This window comes from Odontesthes bonariensis, chromosome 1 (assembly GCF_027942865.1).
Source record: "Odontesthes bonariensis isolate fOdoBon6 chromosome 1, fOdoBon6.hap1, whole genome shotgun sequence".
In the NCBI taxonomy this organism is placed as follows: domain Eukaryota; kingdom Metazoa; phylum Chordata; class Actinopteri; order Atheriniformes; family Atherinopsidae; genus Odontesthes; species Odontesthes bonariensis.
Window position 1 is genome coordinate 46,180,079 of NC_134506.1, and position 23,914 is coordinate 46,203,992.

General features: G+C 41.8%; 1 protein-coding gene across 2 annotated transcripts; it reads left to right on the top strand.

The window, feature by feature from the left end:
- The first annotated feature begins 1,673 nt into the window (after positions 1 to 1,673).
- On the top strand, positions 1,674 to 21,043 carry gpn1 (GPN-loop GTPase 1). Of its 2 annotated transcripts, none has more exons than XM_075468659.1 (13): positions 1,674 to 1,868; positions 5,628 to 5,721; positions 5,802 to 5,908; positions 7,639 to 7,676; positions 9,484 to 9,562; positions 9,645 to 9,739; positions 13,666 to 13,711; positions 13,795 to 13,941; positions 14,892 to 14,974; positions 15,056 to 15,095; positions 16,190 to 16,277; positions 18,046 to 18,204; positions 20,747 to 21,043. In XM_075468659.1, the coding sequence occupies exons 1-13, from the start codon at positions 1,695 to 1,697 to the stop codon at positions 20,851 to 20,853; spliced, it is 1,257 nt and encodes a 418-aa protein (XP_075324774.1). In that variant the 5' UTR covers positions 1,674 to 1,694; the 3' UTR covers positions 20,854 to 21,043. The 2 variants fall into 2 exon arrangements, with proteins under 2 accessions (XP_075324774.1, XP_075324784.1); XM_075468669.1 differs by having other exon boundaries at positions 18,097 to 18,204.
- Positions 21,044 to 23,914: the final 2,871 nt, after the last annotated feature.

Sequence of the window (23,914 nt, forward strand, 5' to 3'; positions counted from 1 at the left end):
CATTAGGCTACAATGAGCTGGTTACTTTTCTTCTTACCTCTTTGGTATTCTACGCCTCATTATTTTTATCCCCCCGCGTACGCCTCATTTTAATGTTTTATTCTGACAGAGAGAGAGACTTCCGCCAAAGGCTCTACCACCTGACTGTGTTCCACCAATCAGACGCAGCCGTGCAGTCTGGTCACGTGACCATCCTCAATCTCAGCGGCGGGACGGGTTAGCTTTAGCATTAGCAGTCGTAGCAAACAAACAAAGAAACAGATGAAAAATGTCAGAACCAACGGTGGGAAATGAAGACGCAGACGAGGCCTCATACTGAAAGCATGTTTACCTTACAAAGAGTGAGAAACAGCAACTACATTATGTGTCTTCTGTGTCAACCAAAACAAACGCACATTTCAGCAGAAACTCAACATCTAACTTGAGGAAACATGTAGCGCTAAGTTTCCTAAACTCGTTTTTCCCCCCATGGATAGGTGAATGTTTGTTTTTTAGGTTACATATGGGTTACATATGTTTTAAACATTTCCTAAGTCTCTTTTATTTTTTATTGAAGTTCTTGAATTTACCTGGATTATTTTAATTTAAGCTATTTTGTAATTAATGAATTCATTTTAATTTATTTTATCAATTGGATGAACTCTAATTGGCCTAAAGATGATTATTTAGTATTTTTGTCTGTCTGATTGAATGCTTGTGTTAACAAATAAATCAGACGTTACTCAACAGTTACTCAGTACTTGAGTAATTTTTTCACCGAGCACTTTTTTACTCAAGTAATTATTTGGATGACGAATTTTTACTTTTACTTGAGTCATATTATTCTGAAGTAACAGTACTTTTACTTTAGTACATTTTTTGGCTGCTCTACCCACCTCTGTTGATAACTGATATGCAACAAGCCCAGTCAGTTAGGGGAAGGTAATCTTAGAGCCATTTACTTTACAGGAAGAACATTTATTCAGGATTAGGCTGAATTTAAGGTTGAGGTTTAACTGGAGACCATTTAAACTGCTCAGATTTTAGTCTATAGAGACGGTTTTCATTAAATATTTCAAATAGAAATGTAATTTCTTGTTTTTTTAACTTAATAATTTAAACTTAAACCCAAGAGGTGAGCTCTTTCCGTTCATACTCTTCACACTTCAGGCAGTTTTTTTTTTCAATTTTTATGCTTTCATGATAGAACTCCAGATGTATTTCAAGTCAATTTCCTCCTCTAATAACAAGAAAGCTATCAAAACTATAAATCTAGTCTCCCACTTTGAAATCTTTAACTCAGTGAAATCCTCATTGTTCAGGTCCCCTGGTATATTCTCTCTCTTTCTCTCTTTCTTTCTCTCTCTTTCTCTCTCTCTCTCTTTCTCTCTCTCTCTCTCTTTCTCTCTCTCTCTCTCTCTCTCTCCCTCTCTCCCTCTCTCTCTCTCTCTCTCTCTCTCTCTCTCCATTTATTATAAAACTACTTATGTATGTATTTATTTTGGTATGCTTATTTGTTCTTCATTTATTATTAATGATACTTGTCATGTTTTTGCACTGTTTTTGTATCTTGTAAAGCAAAATAAAGTTGTATTAAAAAAAAAAAAAAAAATTCCGGTAGTTTTTTTTTTTCTTTCCGTCTCCCTTCCCTTTTCCGTTTTACGACACTGATTGCGACCTGATTGCGGCAGCTGGTTACCATAGCACCCACCAACATGGCAGCCGCAGCGCAGGATTCCGGCGTCGGAGCGGGTTTAACGGAGAACCGGGAGAGTTCTGCGGCGGGAGGAGGCGGCGGGACGCCGGCGTCCGCCGCCGCTGACCGGGACAGACCCGTGTGTCTGGTCGTGCTCGGCATGGCGGGCTCCGGGAAAACCACGTTCGTCCAGGTGAGCTCGGGGTCGTTAGCACGTGCAGCTAACGGCTGCGTTTCATCCTGTGTCGCAGAAAATACAAACTTTGCGAACCTTTAAGTTTTTCTTCTTCAAGTAAGGTCAGTGCTGAAAACGAGGCGTACATTACACCTTTAAGAAAAAAATTAAACTAAAGAGGCTGCTGCTGTTATTGCCATCATTATAAACAAAATTTAAAGAAAAAATAGGAGAAAACTGAAGCTTATCTGGCATCTGAAGAGGAAAACTACCTGAAAACCTAAAAAAGGGAAGTTTCTGTAAGATAATTTCCATGTCTTTGGGCAGGCAACATGCATGGGGCGTTTTTTTTTCTCTCTCTCTCTTTTTGTTTTTGTAACGAGTAACTAAACCGAACAATGAAAATGTATCGGAGTAAAAGTATGCAATTAAGTTTGGAAATATAGTGAAGTAAAAGTGAAAGTTGTCAAAAAAATTTCAAACTCGAGGAAAGTACAAAGTGTTCCAAAATATACTTAAGTACAGTAGTGAAGTATTTTTACTTCGTTACTATACAACACTGGTCATCACTGTGTATGACAGCAGTTTGCCGTGGCGTCGTCTATTTCCTGACCTTTTTACGGCAGGCTGTTCATGGACGGAACGTTTTGACGCATTTATTCGAAGATTTTAATATCTTAGTGTCATGGATGCGTAAAGTTCAACCATTTCTGGTTAAAGATGTGATATAACTTCACTGAGGAAGTCCCCAAACTCTGAAACAACCACCCCCCCTCGTGCTGCAAACACATTAAAGGGACAGTTCGCCTCTTCTGACATGAAGCTGTGTAACATCCCATATCAGCAACATCATTTCTGAACATCTTCTTACCCCCTGCTGCGTCCTGTGAGCAGAGTTCCAGCCTCGTTTTGGTGTTGATGAAGGTAGTCCGGCTAGTTGGCTGGGGTTTAAAAAATAAAGCGTTTTGCTTCTCAAAACAATATGCGTTCAACAGAGTAATACATTTGCATCACAAAATGGTTCTCCAGGAAAAAGTCAGACCTCACAATCTCTTGGCCCTATTTTCTCTCCCTTTTGTATCTGTTGTGGTTTGGTAACGGAGGCAGTGTTTCCCATGCATTGAGGAAACTATGGCGGCCCGCCATGGTATCCGAATCCCAATCGTTTGAAACACAGCGATTTTTATTTTTATTTATTTATTTTTTTTTATTTTTTTTTTGAAACAGCGATTTCCTCGAAAACCAACCAATATGACTATACAACAGGTGAATTAGTAATTAAACATGTCCTAAAGTGTGCAATGTCAGAGTTTTGAAGTTTAGTGGCAAAAAAAAAGGTTTATGTGTTATTAGTCGCTGTCGGGGCGATTGACACACGTTATAGATTAGTGGGTGCGCGTGCATAAAGGTCAGCTGTAATCATCGTGATTTCGTTGACAAACATATTTTTTTGACCTATTTATATTCTGAGAAATAATGTGAAATTTGAGCAATGACGAGTACACTAGTATGTTGTCCGGTATGTTGCTTAAAAAAAATAGCAAGCTCAATAGTTTCTGTTTAAAATAAGGTGTTTCATCCGTCCCGACTAGGCGGAGCGGGGTGAAGTTGGTTTTATATTCGACATTCGCCTATTTTCCAGCTTTGTAATTGTAATAGCGTCACGAAAACCTCACCAATTAGCCTCAGGATGGTATTAATATTTACAGAAAACTAAGACTAACATACCACAGGCTTTATCAACTCACCAAAGTAAGCCTGAAAGATCAGAGTAACCGCGCCGAATATACTTCTAAGTGAACTACGGCAGCCGGAGCGCTTAGGGACCGTCGCAAAAGTGCAACGCCTTTTTTTGTTCTCACTGGATATTCAACCAATGAACACCAAACCACTTCGGATGGGTTTGTGAACTCACTATAAAGCTTTCACAGCCTTTTAGTTTCCAGAAAAATCATTTTAGGTAGAACATTTACTCAGTGTGCATAGTTAATTCCATTTTAGACTTTTATTTTGTAATAGCTCTCTTGTTTTTAAAGATATCAAAACCAAACCACTTCTGATGTGTTCATGAACTCAGTGTGTACTTCCCACACCCTTTATTATCAAGGAAAACCTTTTCAAGTTTCTCAAAAAGGCATAAGTATTCAGTGTATATGATCCATTCATATTTTCCATGAAGTTTAGTTTTAACCTGTAAATATTTTCTATTACAATTGTTATCCTTGGCGCGCTGTATGTCGCTGGATGTCTTGCTGCTGCTATTCAACGGTGTCCGGAAAAATAGGTCCACCAAATGCTAAAACAACTGTTAGAAGGCACATTTCGCTGCGATTTTCGGGTCAATTTATCGCTGTCCACCACTGACCACACGGTGAGTTCCATGTCTCTTCAAACGAAAGTTTAATGCCGTTTTATGATTGTTTGCTTGAGTGGTCATGGACTCAATGCAAAGGTGGGGGGGCTGCAGCAGTGGATACCTAAATGCTCCGTTCAGCACCAAATGTCCAAATTGTGATCAGAACATCTATAATTCACCCCAGACTACCTAAAAACAGGGCTTAATGTGCAAAATGGCGAACTAACCCTTTAAAGGATTTATTTTAAATATAAAGAAAAGACGCAGCAAAGCTGGAACACTGAAAAAACTAAACATAAAACTAAGAAAATAACAAAACAAGACTGAAATACTGGCGGGACAAGGACTGACGAGGAAAACCAAGGACCATAGGACGGGACGGCGTGACGGGGTAGATAGACGAGGAAAGGAGTGGTGGAACTAGAGAGACATTTATACCGGGGAGGGTGATTACTGAGCAGGAAGTGGTGAGAGGGAAGAGAGATGGCACAGGGGCGAGGGAGAGCACACCAACTATGGAAACGAATCTAAAACAAAGGGGAAAACACACCAGAATAATAACGGAGAAATAATCTAACACAAAGAACACACAAGGAGTAATAAGACGTAACTGAATGTGAGGAAAAACAAAGCTAAGGTGAAACAAAAACTGATCTAATACAGAAAGAACTGAGAGCACCGAACAAAAACAGAACCGATAACTGAGTCCGAAAACACCACGAAACACCCGTTTACGATCCTGACAGGATCACTGCTCGGTCTGCGCTTCGGTCTGCACGGCAGGCAGTGATACGAAGGGAGAGAAAATAGGGCCAAGAGATTGTGAGGTCTGACTTTAATGTAGATAAAATGACAGAAAAATGTGAAAAAGATCCGACTGAAAGACATTTTACTGAGTTTTATGTGGATAAAATGACAGAAAAATCCAGCCTGCTGTGCAGACTGTGCAGAGCGAGCAGTCCCCTGCTTCCGAGCAGCAAACACCGTAACAGGCGCGGCTGTCGGCAGGCGGCAGCAGGCAGTGATACGAAGGGAGAGAAAATAGGGCCAAGAGATTGTGAGAGCTGACTTTTTCCTGGAGAACCATTTTGTGATGCAAATGTATTACTCTGTTGAACGCATATTGTTCTGAGAAGCAAGACGATTTATTTTTTAAACCCCAGCCAACTAGCCGGACTACCTTCATCAACACCAAAACGAGGCTGGAACTCTGCTCACAGGACGCAGCAGGGGGTAAGAAGATGTTCAGAAATGATGTTGCTGATTTGGGATGTTACACAGCTTCATGTCAGAAGAGGCGAACTATCCCTTTAAGACGTCTCATCCTGTCTTGATGACCTCTCGGCCACCTTAAGTTGTCCTTCTGTGACAGAGTAGCATGAAGTGTGAGCTTGTGTTCTGACCTCATGTTTGTCCTGCAGAGGCTGACGGCTCATCTTCACGCTCTGAAAGCTCCTCCGTACGTCATCAACCTGGATCCCGCCGTGCACGAGGTTCCCTTTCCCGCCAACATCGGTGAGGATCCCACCATTTGCTCTGCTCCCTTTACTGTTGGTGAACTTTAGTTAGCCTTCGGTCTGTCGTCTGGTCCGCAGACATCAGGGATACGGTGAACTACAAAGAGGTGATGAAGCAGTACGGCCTCGGGCCCAACGGCGGCATCGTGACCTCCCTCAACCTGTTCGCCACACGCTTTGATCAGGTGACCCAAACCAGGTTTTACTCTCTGTGGAAGTGGATCAAACGTGACGGGAATCTGTGCCGTATAGGGATGGGAATCGAGAACCGGTTCTTGTTGAGAACCGGTTCCCAGTGTTTCAATTCCTTGGAATCGTTTGGCGATTTTGCAAAAGATTCCCTTTTATCGATTCCAGTGGGCGCGAATGACGTCACCACGCAATGTTGCGTGGCGAGTCCGGCGCAGCCAGCAGCCAACAGTAAACATGGCGCCCAACAAACGCTCGAAAGTTTGGTTCCACATCCCTAAAAAAGACGACAACAGGGCAACTTGCAAAGTGAATATTTCACCAAAGGGAGGAAATACTACCAACATGCAATAACTATGAATGAATGATTAACGTCGGTGAATCTGAACCTAGCAACGTTAGCATGTCCTCGGCTAACACTGCAGGTAACTAACTAACAAACAATGTTAGCATGTCCTCGGCTAACACTGCAGGTCACTAACTAACTAACTAACAAACAATGTTAGCATGTCCTCGGCTAACACTGCAGGTAACTAACTAACAAACAATGTTAGCATGTCCTCGGCTAACACTGCAGGTAACTAACTAACAAACAACATTAGCATGTCCTCGGCTAACACTGCAGGTAACTAACTAACAAACAACGTTAGCATGTCCTCGGCTAACACTGCAGGTCACTAACTAACTAACAACGTTAGCATGTCCTCGGCTAACACTGCAGGTAACTAACTAACTAACAAACAACGTTAGCATGTCCTCGGCTAACACTGCAGGTAACTAACTAACAAACAACGTTAGCATGTCCTCGGCTAACACTGCAGGTCACTAACTAACTAACAACGTTAGCATGTCCTCGGCTAACACTGCAGGTAACTAACTAACTAACAAACAATGTTAGCATGTCCTCGGCTAACACTGCAGGTAACTAACTAACTAACAACGTTAGCATGTCCTCGGCTAACACTGCAGGTAACTAACTAACTAACAAACAATGTTAGCATGTCCTCGGCTAACACTGCAGGTCACTAACTAACTAACAACGTTAGCATGTCCTCGGCTAACACTGCAGGTAACTAACTAACTAACAAACAATGTTAGCATGTCCTCGGCTAACACTGCAGGTAACTAACTAACTAACAAACAATGTTAGCATGTCCTCGGCTAACACTGCAGGTAACTAACTAACAAACAACGTTAGCATGTCCTCGGCTAACACTGCAGGTAACTAACAAACACTGCCTATCATGTTAGCAGCATTTGCCTGATTGTAAAAGCTGCTGTTAGTAACGGTTAAGGTTAAATGAATGCCTTCTCAGGCATTACATTCAGATGAAATCATGAGAGACAGAGCCTGACTGGCTCAGAGCCAGAGGCTGGTGGTACTACCCCCAGTTCACCTCTACCTCCAGCTTCTCCTTTCACCAGAGCAGGAAGAGTTAAATTACCCAGGCCAGGATAGACCAATGTGGACCTCACCGTTGTTGGGTTTGTGAGCTCATGACTCGTGTTACTTCTAAACTAAACAAAGTTGATGCTAATCGACCGGTTTGTTGTCCTTTTTCTCCAAATGAGAATCGATAAGGGAACCGATAAAGAACCGAATCGTTAAGCAGAATCGAAAATGGAATTGGAATCGTAAAAATCTTATCAATTCCCATCCCTAGTGCCGTTTCAAACCGTCTTCCAGCCCTAAACTTTCCCCCCCGTGTGCGTTTGTTTCCTTCAGGTGATGCAGTTCATTGAGAAGAAGCGTCAGGATCACCGGTCAGTGCTTCTTTATTGAAGTCCAGAGCGGTAAAGCTGAGTGGATTCTTTCTTTTCTGTGGCTGGAAACTGCAGACAGCAGAGCCCACATATTTGAGCTGAATTATTTTTTTTTTATTGTAAATGTTTTTAATTAGGGCTGGGCAACGATTTTAAATGTTTTAATCTAATTAATCACATGATTTCCCTGATTAATCACGATTAATCGCATTTGTACGCAAAATCCAAAAATGAATCCAAAAGTAGCGTATAGCTTTTAGCATTTAGCTTTATTTTAAATGTGCTGCCATATGAATGAAAGTGCCATAACATTTGTTGTGCAAACACACTTTTAACATCAGCATCTTTCTGTAGTTTTTATGTAGAAGCCTCGCTCCACTGTCTGTTTCCTTGAATGACTTGCTGCTATCAGTTGTGTGTTTTGCCTTTAAGTGATATTTTAGACTGGAACTACTACGCTGAGAAGACAATTCAACTTGGCAGTGTTTACAGATGACTTTGGTTCTGTCGACTCCGCCGTCTGGAAGAACTTTAACATGAAAATGGCCGAGTAAAAGTTCCGTACCCTTCTCCATGTTTGGTGGATCCGCCGATTACTTTCTTTTCCTGTTCCACAGCAGACAGCAACAGACTTTTACAGAATAAAAGCCTGTGAGCAACAGACTTTTACAAAATAAAAGCCTGTGAGCAACAAACTTTTACAAAATAAAAGCCTGTGAGCAACAGACTTTTACAAAATAAAAGCCTGTGAGCAACAGACTTTTACAAAATAAAAGCCTGTGAGCAACAGACTTTTACAGAATAAAAGCCTGTGAGCAACAGACTTTTACAAAATAAAAGCCTGTGAGCAACAAACTTTTACAAAATAAAAGCCTGTGAGCAACAGACTTTTACAAAATAAAAGCCTGTGAGCAACAGACTTTTACAAAATAAAAGCCTGTGAGCAACAGACTTTTACAGAATAAAAGCCTGTGAGCAACAGACTTTTACAAAATAAAAGCCTGTGAGCAACAGACTTTTACAGAATAAAAGCCTGTGAGCAGCAGACTTTTACAGAATAAAAGCCTGTGAGCAACAGACTTTTACAAAATAAAAGCCTGTGAGCAACAGACTTTTACAAAATAAAAGCCTGTGAGCAACAGACTTTTACAAAATAAAAGCCTGTGAGTGTCAGACTTTTACAGAATAAAAGCCTGTGAGCGTCAGACTTTTACAGAATAAAAGCCTGTGAGCAGCAGACTTTTACAGAATAAAAGCCTGTGAGCAACAGACTTTTACAAAATAAAAGCCTGTGAGCGACAGACTTTTACAAAATAAAAGCCTGTGAGCGACAGACTTTTACAAAATAAAAGCCTGTGAGCAACAGACTTTTACAAAATAAAAGCCTGTGAGCAACAGACTTTTACAAAATAAAAGCCTGTGAGCAACAGACTTTTACAAAATAAAAGCCTGTGAGCGACAGACTTTTACAAAATAAAAGCCTGTGAACGACAAACTTTTACAAAATAAAAGCCTGTGAGCGACAGACTTTTACAAAATAAAAGCCTGTGAGCAACAGACTTTTACAATAATAAAATAAATAATAAAACCTGCGTTAATGTGCGATAAAATATTTACCGGCGTTAAATAATTAACGAGTTAACTCGCCCAGCCCTAGTTTTTAAATCACATTTTTTGTTTTAAACATATTCATGTTTTTTTTTTTTTTAGCTTTTTGTGTTTGAACTCCTGCTGGTCAGCAGCTTCTGTCCCTGTGATTGGCTACCTGGGCGGTAACGGGACGCCCGTCTGTCTGTTGTCATTGCAGGTACGTCCTGATCGACACCCCGGGTCAGATCGAAGTCTTCACCTGGTCGGCATCGGGGACCATCATCACTGAGGCTCTGGTGGGTCGGCTCGCCGGGCGGCTGTCGGTAACGTTGGCGACGAAGCTGGTGTGTTAACGGGCCGTGTGTTTGTGTGTCTCAGGCGTCGTCGTTCCCGTGCGTGGTGATCTACGTGATGGACACGTCCCGCAGCGTCAGCCCCGTCACCTTCATGTCCAACATGCTCTACGCCTGCAGGTACCCACCGTTACTCGCTGTTGGAGGTCTGTGTCTCCTGAGGCGCCTCAGGGAGCCTCATTCCTGAGTGTTGTTGTTCAACCAGCAGGGGGCGCTAACAGAGCTAATAACGCCGCACTTTCATACGGTTACTGCTCTAAAAAAGGAGAGTGAACATTTACAGCTTCAGGATAAACAGTTTTTAGTCCAAAGATCTCTGATCACATGACCTCTGGGACCTGATCACATGACCAGGACCAGGAAGGGTGGCCATCTTTGCTGTAATGTTGAAGAATCCTAGTTTTGACCGTGAAGATTGCCTCTGGGGAATGACTCTGCCGTTGGTTGAGAAGCAGATAAAGTGGCCAGTATTGCTTTGATTATTTATTGGTACCAGCAACAATGCTAAGAATGCTATTTCTTTAATGATTACAACAACTAATCCGCCTCGACCAGCTGGGGTTTGAGAGGACAGAAAAGAGGGGACAACAAACACTGTAACACTATTCAAAGGATACCTGTTGGAACAGGGAAACACGAGTTAATGACCACAATAATGTCACATGTACATAATAGCCGCTTTCGGACAGACCGTTCTAAGAAAGTAGTTATCAGAACTACCCTCCTCGAATTTCGTTCTGATAACTATCCTTCCCCAGCGGAACTGTTTCAGTCTGCATTCGCACATGAGTCGGGACCTGATAGGGACTGATGCGCCGCGCGCAGCCGTCTGCTTCAGTGACGTGTTAGCCGTTAGCCGTTTAGCGCTACATTCAAACACAAAACAAAACGGTAAAAGTAATGAGAGTAGAAAAAACACCACCAAGAAGCTAATATGGAGAGCGGGGAGGCCGCTGTGTTTATGGTCTGCATGATGGTGATATTAATCATGGACAATCACATCAGGCGTCTAATATCGAGGCTGGAAAAGCTCACAGAGAGAGTCAGGAGATGCTTTTTCATTTCATGAAGGAAGAAAGGAGAGCAGAGCGCTGCAGACAAATGAGACCAGTGTAAGTTTAACTTATTAAACACCCGCCGGTTGTGTGTGTGTCATATGAGGAAACATTTCAGCCGTGATAGCATGACATGGGGCTTAGCTACCGACCACCAAACACCTCCGTCAGATCGTTCTATAGAACTATGAAAAGACCCGACCTCGGAGAAGGAGCTAAATAGTTATAGGAACTGAGGGAGAAAGCCCCGAGTTCCTGTATGTCCGAACACGGGAGAAAACGGCCCCGCGGATTAAAAGGTTATTAGAACTGCCAAAGGTTCCTACAGTCCGAAAGCGGCTAATGTCATATGAGAAATTAAACGGGGGAAAAAGAGAGTAAAGTGAGTAAAGGTGTGACAGATGATCTCCCCCAGCAGTCTGGGCCTATAAGCAGCTTAACTATGGGATGTTTCTATAAGCTCTAAGCCCTAACTATAAGCTTTATCACAAAGGAAAGTTTTAAGCCTAATCTTAAAAGTGGAAAGGGTGTCTGCTTCCTGGACATTTACTGGCAGCTTATTCCACAGAGAGGGGCCTGATAACTGAAGGCTCTGCCTCCCATTCTACTTTTAGAAACTCTGGGAACCTCAAGTAAACCTGCAGTTTGGGAACGAAGTGCTCTGTTAGGAAAATATCTTACAATGAGATCTTTAAGATATGATGGAGCTCGGTCATTAAGAGCTTTATATGTGAGGAGAAGAATCTTAAATTCTATTCTGAATTTAACAGGGAGCCAATGAAGAGAAGCTAAAACTGGAGAAATATGATCTCTGCTGTTAGTTCTCATCAGAACTCTGGCTGCAGCATTTTGGATCAACTGAAGGCTTTTCAGAGAATATGTGGGACAGCCCAATAATAAAGAATTACAGTAGTCCAATCCTGAAGTAACAGATGCATGGATTAGTTTTTCTGCATCACTCTGAGACAGGATGTTCCTGATTTTAACAATATTACGAAGGTGAAAGAAGGCAGTCCTAGAAACCTGTTTTATATGCGAGTCAAATGATAAGTTCTGGTCCAAAATAACTCCAAGGTTCCTCACTGTAGAACTAGAAGCCAAGGAAATACCCTCTAGAGTAACTATATAGCTAGACAATTTCTCCCTGAAACGCTCAGGTCCAAAGATAACGACTTCAGTTTTGTCTGAATTTAGAAGCAGACAGTTCTGAGTCATCCAGGTCTTTATGTCTTTAAGACATGCTTGTAGTCTGACCAACCTATTGGTTTCATCTGGTTTTATAGATAAGTACAGCTGAGTATCATCAGCATAGCAATGGAACTTTATGCCATGCTGTCTAATAATGTTACCTAATGGAAGCATGTATAAAGTGAAAAGAATCGGTCCAAGCACAGAACCCTGGGGAACTCCATGACTTACTCTGGTGTGTGAGGAAGATTCTTCATTTACAAGAACAAACTGAAATCTATCAGATAAATATGACTTAAACCAGCCTAATGCAGTTCCTTTAATCCCAAACGTCCTTCCTGGCGCTGAAGTCCCTGAGTGTCAGGAGGGACTCCATGTCCCTGGTGTGTGGACATGTCGTCGGCATACTTCAAAAAGAATCTCATTGTTGGTGTAAAGTGAGAATAAAAGGGGGTAAAACGGCCCTGGGGGGGGTTACACCTGTGTCTGAAATGATGGGGGGGGCCGTCCCCTGTTGAGTTGCTGAGCTACAAACAATCAGCTGTTGGTGAACTGATGGTAAGTGTTGCGATGGCTTCAGGTCTGAAGGATTCCCCTGATCAGGTGGACCTTACTTCCTGTTTCCGCTGCCGTGGAAACGCAGAAAAGGCTGCAGTTGTCATGTTGTCCCAGTTTGAGTCGTTAGAAGCCCGTTTGGTGCGAATGTGAAGTTGAGGTTATGATGGGAAATTCTTATTTGCCCATCTGGTTTTAAAAGGTGCGTTGACTTTTCTCTGACCCCACTCGCCCTGTGATCCTTTTGTTTTGGTCATTTAACGGGTTCTAAATTCATCAGGAGGAGGTTTATGGTTGACACTTCCTGGGGAGTTTAGCTCAGGGGATAATAAAGAAGCTACCTCGTGAACCTCTTCGTTATCTGAGAACCTGAACAGGGTTAGGGGGGGGCGGCCATTTGTTCTTTGAGATAACCCTCCCGCTTACGGGTATATTAGTGATGGGTCATGCGCACAAGCATCGGCTCTTTGTAGTGAATTAGAAGAGTCGGCTCTCATCACTCCAAGTTTTTTTCCATTCGCTGCTTAGGTTTCACTTTCAGTGCTCAGTCCCAGCTCTGGTTACGACAGAGCTTTGTTGTGATTGGCCAGTATGGGACCAGCACGCGGTATTCACGTGAGAATTAAGGAGTTTTGTTCTTGTTTTGGTTCTGTTCTGTGGATTTGTTTGAATTTTTTTGGTTTATTTGTCCAATAAAAAAGTTTAATTGAGGACATTATTAATGTTAGCTTGAGTTTGGTTCTGTTTTGTGGATCTGTTTGAAGTTTATTGTTAATTTGTGCAATAAAAAAGTTTAATTGAAATAAACAAATGTAAAAGTGGTTTTGTCACAGAATAAATGCAAAGAATTAGGCAATTATAAGGTCTCTCATAAAAACACTGAAAGCAAAAGGGTTTTCAACACATAAACCATGATTAGTTTTTGTTTGTTGCAAAGTTAAGGTAAAATATAAGCTACAAAAGATCCTAAATAAGGAGCCGTTTGGGAGTCGAAAGAGCCGGCTCTCAGAAAAGAGCCGAACTTCCCATCACTAGGGTATATAATGAATGTGTGTAATTCTGTTCGAGGCTCTCCTCTCTCTGATTTTGCTCAGTGAAGGAGGGACTGCAAACGCTGTATGCCTTTGAATAAACTTAAGACAAAATCTGGATTTTCTCTTATTATTGAGTTGTCTTCTCACCCACTTTGATAGAAAAAAAAATCCACAACAAGGTGAACTCACCTGCGCCGATGTTTCTGTCTTTCAGCATCCTCTATAAGACCAGGCTGCCCTTCATCGTGGTCATGAACAAGGTGATGTCATCGTCCCGTTGTGGCCCCCGTGTCGTTCGCCTGTTCTTTAGTGCGCCGGCGCTGACGCTTCTGTCGTGTTGCAGACTGACATCATCGACCACAGCTTCGCCGTGGAGTGGATGCAGGACTTTGAGGTCTTCCAGGACGCCCTGAACCAGGAGACCTCGTATGTGAGCAACCTGACTCGATCCATGAGCCTGGTCCTGGACGAGTTCTACACCAACCTGAGGGTAAGTTTCCTCGTGGGTTCACCTGAAGTATTCGGAGTGCCCCTTTAAATCCTTCTTCTGTGGAAGAACAACAACAACCAGCATTTTATTCGGTGAGTTCTGGTCACAGGAACTCTGAACTACGTGCAGAAAAACAACCACAGAAGGCTCAGAAGAATCATAACGTAAAGAAGGAAAAGACCCTAGTTGGCTGGGGCTTAAAAAATAAAGCGTTTTGCTTGAGAGGTAAACAGGAAGTTAGTTCCCTAAACCACACAGCGATAGCGGGTTTACCAAAGTTTTTCCATGATAAGGCCATTGTCCTTTTTGCTTGTAGAGAACACATATTTATAAACATTTTTTCATGGCGCTTTATCCTATGACCCTCAGAAAGAGCCTAGGAAGCTGATTAAAACCCTTTAAAGATGGAGATTTGCTGTATATTCATGAATGTGAAGGTATGGAAGCCTAAAAGGAGCAAAGTTCTGGACTTCATGCTCAGATGGTTTGATTCAGATTCTGTAAGAAGAATCATAAAACCCTGAGAAAGTTTGACCTCAGTTGGACCACCAGGTGGCAGCATTGTTCTGCTGTAGATGTTCTCCAGACGGACGTCTCAGAAAGCTCAGCTTCTGCTCAACATGGGACACTTTTATGATGAAAGGATTTGTGTCTCGGATCGTGTTCGTTGCTGTGATCGATTTTTATTTATTTATTTATTATTATTTTTATTTTTTTTTCGTATTTTCGTGTTTGTTGCTGTGATCGGTTCCGGATCAGGTCAGTTCGTAGTTACCGGACGGTCGTTGGATAAAAGGGATCAAAGAAATGTTTGGGTCAGAACTTTCTGCTTTCTGGTGGGTGGAAGCTGCTCCTCCGGATCTTCAGTTTCGGACAGGTTGCTGCTGGCCGGTCAGAACCGGTCGATAAGAGTCTGGAACGCGTCCTGACGGCGTGGCGTCTGTTGGCAGGTGGTGGGCGTCTCCGCGGTGACGGGAAGCGGACTGGACGAGCTGTTCGTTCAGGTGGAGGACGCCGCCAAAGAGTACGAGAGGTGAGTGAGGAGGGAAACTTTCCTGACCGAGTCTTACTTTGTGTTTTAACTTCTTCATGACCCGAGTTTCCTCTTCCTCAGGGACTACCGGCCCGAATACGAAAGGCTCCGCACACAGCTGGTGAGTGTGGTGGTCTCAGTCAGCCCGCCTGACCAGTGCTGGTCCCGTAAAGGTCTGGGCCGGGTCCAGGGCCGAGTCCCGGTCTGGGTCCCGGTCTGGGTCCCGGTCCGAGTCCCGGTCCGCTTTCTGCTGCGGTGTCCATCTTTCTAAAACTTCACTTCTATGCAGACGATACTCAGATTTACGTCCTTCCTCCGGTGTTTAGAGAAAGTTCCTAAAAGTAAATGAAAATAAGACAGAACCCATCATCCATCTTACCTCCTGCAAAAACATGCAAGAAACCTTCGTTTCGGTTCAGTTTCCGGTCCATCCCGGCTTGTTTATCTGAGCTTTTGAAGATGGACGCCGCTCTCTCAGGTTCTGGTTACCAACCGGCTCGTAGAGCGGACCGATCGGCTCAGGTTCCGCTCGTCTCTCCAGTCTCTTAAATCTCTTCTTCAGACCTTGAACCTTAACTCTTGTCACTTACCCAGGGTGCTTGCGCAAGTCTTGAAAGTCTTAATATGTATGGAATTTTGAGGACCTTGAAAAGTCTTGAGTTTTGTGTGAAAGTCTTAATAAAGTATGGAAAATAAATGTATGGTAGAATGTTACAGTATGCTCAAAGGCATTGTGAAATGAGAAATAGGAAGGTCGGCTATAAAACTATAATTTTACTAACTGGTCACGTACTGTATTAACCTAATGGGATGAGATGTGAGTGCAGAGACTGAATTCTACATTCATCCATCCATTCATTTTTTTTTTATAGATAGTTTTTGTGACACTTGTTTGATGTGAAATTCATGTTCTTGTGATTTTCATGTTTTGAAATGTTTTCATCAGTAAAAGCATAATTTACTGTGAATAATGCATTTGTTCATTGAATACTAGCCTATAAAAATTAACATTTGTAATAATCACAGTTGGTACAATCTCAACCAATGAAGTAGGCGCACAAGTTACAAGTACATAGAGTTAAGGTGTTGGGGGAAAAAAGTATCAGTTTTAAAAAAGTCTGGAATAAGAGCGAGCACCCTGCTTACCCGACTGTAGTGTTTCCTGTCTAACGGCGCCTTCTCAGCCGTTCTTAACTCGACTTCCTGTCCCACCAGGCGGAGGCGCAGAGCAGGAAGCAGCAGGAGCAGCTGGAGCGGCTCAGAAAGGACCTCGGAGCGGTGAAGATGACCAGCGCTCCCCCAGGTACCGTCCTCTGACGCTCCGCCTGCATTTGGGCTTTTATTAGGGCTGGGACGATATGCTTTGGTCACGATTCGATTGTATCACGATTCTTGATAATTGCGATTCTACAAGTATTGTGATTCGATATACCGTAAATCCTCTAATATTGGCCGGTCTCGCTGTTGGAGGAGGTAAATACTGGCCGGACTCTTATACAGGCCGGGTCTATAATTAGAACCAACGATTTCTCTGGGCAGCCTCAACATTATACCGGTACTTGTGATCGTAACATACAAGACTTGCAGCTCAATGCGCCTTACAGTCAGATTACCGGTAACAACAAAGTTAAAGCAAAATTAAAGAAAATTAAATCAAATAAAAAATAAATAAGTATATGGTATGTTGAAATTAGCATTCACTTCTATCACTATCGCATTCGTGAGTGAGCCTGTCCACTGTGACTTGCAATAACGGCCAAAGTAAATGAATACCGATATAGTTTTTTACAGCCCTGCGCTGCTGCCCAGAGAACAGACAGGCAGCAGAACATGAGGAGGACGAAGAAGAACTGTACAATAATGAACTTGTTGTAGAGACTGGCGCGAGTGATTACAGGGGAGAGATGAAGAGGAGGAGGAAATTGTGGAGGAGGATTAAACAGAATGGGAGGATTTCTTTTTTTTTTTTTTTTACTACCGTAAACGAGACAATTTGAGTGAGCGGTAGGTTGCCTTTTGTTATGAAATACCAGTAGCCTAATTATCACCATGGTTAAGTGACAATGCACTACTGGTACCGGTATGTTTGCTACGTTTCTGTTACCATATTACCGGTACTACACTGGAATTTAGTCTGAATTGCCGGTATTTGTTGATGATGTTCTTACCGTTATGGTAACTGTACTTGTTCAATAAATGAACCTAGTATTTTATAGGTTCAAATAGACACAAAATCTCGTTTTTATTCATTCGACTGGTAAAAAACACGAACAAGTTGAATCATACACTATAAATAAATGTCGTTCCCATAAACGATGCACATCGGTCTGTGTCAGTCAGTCCAGCAGCCGACATTTATTTCAACTGAGACAAAAAGAGGCATTTTTTTAAAGTTTACAGTTACAAAATGAATTGAAATGTCCACACAGCACAAATGTGGGCTAGTTGTAACATAACCTAATGAATGATGATGAAGTTTTTCTGGACACGGATATGACCAGGGTGGCCGCGGGTCCTTAAAAGTCTTAAAAAGTCGTAAATCAATTTTCCTGAAAATAAGACCTTAAAAAGTATTAAATTGTCTTAAATTCAGATTGCATGGGTCTTAAATATTTGTGTATTTTTCTTTTTGCTCTAAAGGAACAGTATTTATTTATTTTTTTAATATATTTACTTGATTTTATAAGCATTTGTTCATGGGACTTAAATGTTCTGAAAATATTGTAATAAATTTAATTCAGGACAGTGATGACACTTTTGTGATCTTTTCGCATGACACACATTTAGTCGATGTTCTTAAACTCAACCGTCATTTTACCGTTTTACTGTCAGTGTGTTTACTTGGTATTTCCATCGTACGTTTGGTCTTAAATTTAATTTAGAAGTGGTATTAAAAAGTCTTAAATGTAACTTGTTTATACCTGTATACACCCTGATGACGTAATATAATCGATTCGGGGGAGAAAAATCGATTTTAAAAAAAAAAAAAAAAAAAAAAAAAAAAAAAAAAAAATCATCCCATAAAAAAATCGTGATATGTACATGAATCGATTTTTTTCGCCCACCCCTAGTTTTTATCACGCCTAAGTCTTACATTGTTGTGACCGGCCTCCCGTCCACAGAGGAAGCCGACATCGCGGGGCCCAGTGACTTCATCATGAATCGTGGAAACCTCGAAGAGGACGAAGAGGACGAGGTGGACAGCGACACGGACGACATCGACCACAGCGGTGAGACGAGAATCCCACAAATAAACACTGAAAAACATCCGTTCAGTTATCCTCATTAACCTTCAGGCGGCAGACGGGATTAAATCGATTCTGTTGGGTTTAACTCGCTGCTCAATAAATATAAATAACTGAAAACAAACTGCGTTAAAACGGGTTCCTGAGCACCAGAGGTGGGCAGAGCAGCCAAAAACTGTACTAAAGTAAAAGTACTGTTACTTCAGAATAATGTGACTCAAGTAAAAGTAAAAAGTCGTTATCCAAATAATTACTTGAGTAAGAGTAAAAAAGTGCTCGGTGAAAAAACTACTCGAGTACTGAGTAACTGTTGAGTAACGTCTGATTTATTTGTTAACACAAGCATTCAATCAGACAGACAAAAATACTAAATAATCATCTTTAGGCCAATTAGAGTTCATCCAATTGATAAAATTAATTAATTACAAATAGCTTAAATTAAAATAATCTGGGTAAATTCAAGAACTTCAGTAAAAAATAACTCTGCTGGAACATTAGCCTCAGATAGTTTATCCACAGTCTTTAGCTAACTCTGCTGGAACATTAGCCTCAGATAGAGTTTATCCACAGTCTTTAGCTAACTCTGCTGGAACATTAGCCTCAGATAGAGTTCATCCACAGTCTTTAGCTAACTCTGCTGGAACATTAGCCTCAGATAGAGTTCATCCACAGTCTTTAGCTAACTCTGCTGGAACGTTAGCCTCAGATAGAGTTCATCCACAGTCTTTAGCTAACTCTGCTGGAACGTTAGCCTCAGAGTTCATCCACAGTCTTTAGCTAACTCTGCTGGAACATTAGCCTCAGATAGAGTTTATCCACAGTCTTTAGCTAACTCTGCTGAAACATTAGCCTCAGATAGAGTTCATCCACAGTCTTTAGCTAACTCTGCTGAAACATTAGCCTCAGATAGAGTTTATCCACAGTCTTTAGCTAACTCTGCTGGAACATTAGCCTCAGATAGAGTTCATCCACAGTCTTTAGCTAACTCTGCTGGAACGTTAGCCTCAGAGTTCATCCACAGTCTTTAGCTAACTCTGCTGGAACGTTAGCCTCAGAGTTCATCCACAGTCTTTAGCTAACTCTGCTGGAACATTAGCCTCAGATAGAGTTCATCCACAGTCTTTAGCTAACTCTGCTGGAACATTAGCCTCAGATAGAGTTCATCCACAGTCTTTAGCTAACTCTGCTGGAACATTAGCCTCAGATAGAGTTTATCCACAGTCTTTAGCTAACTCTGCTGAAACATTAGCCTCAGATAGAGTTTATCCACAGTCTGTAGCTAACTCTGCTGGAACATTAGCCTCAGATAGAGTTCATCCACAGTCTGTAGCTAACTCTGCTGGAACATTAGCCTCAGGTAGAGGAGGGGGGGGGGGCTTAGCAGCGGAGGCGGAGTCAACTTAAGGAAAAGGGGCAGGTTTTATCCAGGAGCTTAAAAACAAAGGTTTTAAACATCTGTGGAACATTTAACGTGATGTTTAACTAAATGTTAAAACGATCACTTTATGTAAAACCCACTCTGTATTGTTAAGTATAGTTAGTGTATGTTTTTATGATATTTAATCCCACTTTTTATCACACAATGTGCAATCCTCGTCTCGGCGATTCCGTGGTAAAGTTGAAACATAGACTATAACAGATTATAGGCACAGACTACAGCGTATTGGCCTAGATTTTAAGTCAAACATTAATTTAAATGAAGTCTATTCCATTGAGCAGGGTTGTAGGGTTATTGAGAAGTCAAAACAAAAGATCTTTGGAGAAATGCTGTCCCCAAAATGTTTAATCTAGAATTGGCTAAAGCTCACGTTTTGCTGCATCCTCCTGCTGGTGTTTGCGGACCACCTCGTCATGCTTTCACATCACATGCCTTCGCAGGTTAAAGTACGAATCTTTACTCACAGCGACTGTGTCGCCACACTCTTCCTCAACATCTTCCTTTTTTACTTGAATTTTGCATTTATACGACCTAGGCCTATCGCCTTCCTTTTCGAAATACTTCACGAACTCCATCTTCTCCCTCGCGGGCACACGTGACTCAAAGAGGCCGGGTCAGAGGCTGCGGCTTGTGCAATACATATTTTTTAAGGATTAAAAACTGTTGGCCTGCAACTGTTTTTCAATTCAAAAACATGTAAAAAAAAATCACACTTAAATCAAATAAATGTTATTTAACAAATGTTATAACCCAACATTTTTAATTGACATTGTGAGCGCATATCGGAGCGAACTGGAGCGGAGCGAAATCCTCGCTCCGGCATTTGAATTGAAAACCGCTCTGCGCTCTGACCATTTTCTTCCGCTCCGCTCCGTTCACATGCTCTGGTGTGCACGGGGCCTGGGGCGTGCGCACGGGGCCTGGGGCGTGCGCACGGGGCCTGGGGCGTGTGCACGGGGCCTGGGGCGTGCGCACGGGGCCTGGGGCGTGTGCACGGGGCCTGGGGCGTGCGCACGGGGCCTGGGGCGTGCGCACGGAGCACATTTTTTTGTTAAAAGTGAAATCTGAATGTTTGGTCTGGATTTGCAGCGACGGAGGAGAGCAAAGAGCGAGACGCCTTTGGGAACTTCCTGAAGGCGAGGAAGGAAGCGGTTCGGGTGCGGAACAGGAAGTGCGGGATGCCCGATGTGCCCTGACCTCTGACCTCTGACCCCTGACCCCGCACTCAGATGCTGTCGGGAGGAAACGGACTACAGATGGGTGCAGACTATCACTTGGAGCAGATCCTGCCTGTCTGATCAGGTGACCTCTGACCCTCACTCCTTTCGGAGCAGCTGATTGGCTGCTCCTTCGCTCGAAAATAAAAATATATTTTTTTATTAGAAATTTCCTGTTTCGTGACTTTTGTTTGTGAAAGAACTGAAAGTACGAGCAAAATCAAGTTTAAGTTGAGCTGATTTGGGACGTTGAATTATTATATATCCAAAGTATGAGAGAAAGTTTGTGCCGCCCACCTCAAAAAAAAAACCAAAAGCACCTTTTTGAAAAGTTCTGGTTCTGGTCATCTTCATCATCTTGATCATCTTCATCATCTTCAGCTGCCATGTTGTTTCATGTTGTTGCTGAGCTGCTGACACCCAACGACATGTCGACATCTGTCTGCAGGAGTTAGGCATCTTTATTTATTTATATATTTACATTTCATCCCACAGGAAACTCAATGTGCTTTACATAAAGACATAAAAGAACAGCATAAAGCAGCATAAAAACAAGCAATTTACAGAGAATAAAAAAATAGAATAAAAATTAAAACACAGTTCAAAGAAGAGGGGAAAAAGAAAAATATAAAACAATTAAGAGGATTTATAGCATTATGATTTAACATTGTTTAAAGGAACTCAACTATAAGCACGCGGAAAGAGAAATGTTTTTAACCTGGATGTAAAAGTGCTTCCAGTTGGGGCTGATTTCAGTTCTGCTGGTAGTTTGTTCCAGTTGTGAGCAGCAGAACAGCTAAAAGCTGCTTCACCGGCTCCAGTTTGAACTCTGAGCTCCACTATCTGACCTGAGTCAGCAGATCTCAGAGCTCTGCTGGTTATTTATTTCTTTTTTTACCTTTTATTTTACCAGGAAAATAGACCCATTGAGATTAAAAATCTCTTTTACAAGGGCGTCCTGGCCAAGTGGCAGCACAAGTTACAAAATTAAAATTTCTGTTGCATTAAAATAACAAATCAAGTAAAACAATTACAGACGAGGGACTTTATATTTATACTCTACCAGCATGTCACTCATGTATTCTGGACCTAAACCGTTCTGTGATTTGTACACTGTAAAGAATTTCCCTGTAAAATTACAGTAAAACACTGGCAGCAGGGACTCCAGTGTTTTACTGTTATTTTACAGTGCAACTACTGTTATTTATTTTAACAGTATATTAGAGTTTTTTGGATTACAGTACATGACGGTAGGATAACTGTTTTAGTAATTTTACAGTGCATCTACTGTAATTTGTTTAACAGTTAATAATATATTTTTTATATATATATATATATATATATATATATATATATATATATAAAAAATAACGTATTTTGGATTTGGACATCAATTCATTACAAATACTGTTTTATGCTGTTAAATTACAGTTATCTACTGGTATTGTTAAATGTTAATTTACATGTAAGGGATGAATATTCAACAGTATTTTACAATTATTGTCAAATACAGAGCGATACTGTTGTAAATCCACCGTAAATACACAGCAGTTTGTTACAGTGTAGACGAGCAGCAGAACTTTTAAATGTATTCTGCATCTGAGCGGGAGCCAAAGACCTGAGAACTGGGGTGATGTGATGTGATGTTTGTATGTGATGTGATCTCTTTGTTCTGGTTAAAACTCGGGCTGCAGCTTTTGGGGGAGTCCAGTCAGACACCGTTACAGCCATCATGGCCGGCTCCGGCCTCGGTGTAAAGATGAAGCCTCGCCTTAAAATCCCATAAGAACCCCCTCTGTGATCTCCTTCCATCGCCTCTGGAAAGGCCCCAGGCTCCGCCCCTCGCTCGCCGTCCCAGACGCTAAAGCGTTGGTCCACATCTTCGGGGGTCCCATCGGGATCCTGATGAGAGACTGAAAACTCTTTGAAACTCTTTGGCAGAAGCTTTAACTTCTTTCCTTTGTTCCCTCTTCTTGGTTTTTCTCTTCTAAATTAGAGTTGATGCTTTTAATCTCATGCTCCCTCCTTTTTTATTCTTCTATTCTGCAGCACCTGTTATTATGTAAAGTGCTGCAGAATAGAAGTCTATGTTATTATAATTATTATTATTATTGTTATCATCTCAGAAGAATCAGAATCGCCTTTATTGTCATTATAATTTACATTACAATGAAATTTGGTTGCAACTCCAGAGGTGCTTATAAAACAATCAGAAATTAAATAAAATGAAGGCACAGTATGAAATATAAAATAATATATGGTAGTGAATGGAACAGAGTTATTTGAACTTATAAAATATTGCACGTTTTTTCGGAATTTCACCGATGTTCTCAGTGAACATCGGAGGGACTCTCAGATTTTAGACAAATGGATTAACTGTTAAATGATTCTTCTTCTTCTTCTTCTCCTGGATTGTCTGCTGTGTGGCACTCTGAGTGTTTAACACACCTGATGGGATGTGGGTAACAATGCAAATGTCAGGCGGGCGGTTGGATGGATGCTCCTAACAGCAGAATGAATAAAGTGAAAGAAAAGAAACTCCCCCGGCCTTCAGAGCGCTCTGCAGCTGTCGCTCCCTTCAGTCAGAAGATAATTCTCTCTTCTCCGCCGGCTCCATTCATGCCGGAGCTCTGAATGGCTTCAGCCCGTCCGCCCACGACCATCTGCCATCACGCTGCCATCAGGCCGCCAACACGCCGGTGCCCACGCGCTCGCTGAAATCCGGCCGCGTGGTCGCACCGAAGAGACGTTGAGTCACTTCTTTCAGGAGCACGAAGCCTGAATCTGAGAGCTGCAGAACACAAATACCAACATCCTCAACCTGCACAGATCCGTGCACTGCTGGCCAGTTCAATTCAAATTTCAATTCATTTTTATTAGGACTGGGCAACGATTAAACTCTTTAATCTAATTAATCACATGATTTCACTGATTAATCACGATTAATCTCATTTGTATGCAGAATCCAAAAATGAATCCAAAAGTAGTGTATAGCTTTTAGCATTTAGCTTTATTTTAAATGTGCTGCCATATGAATGAA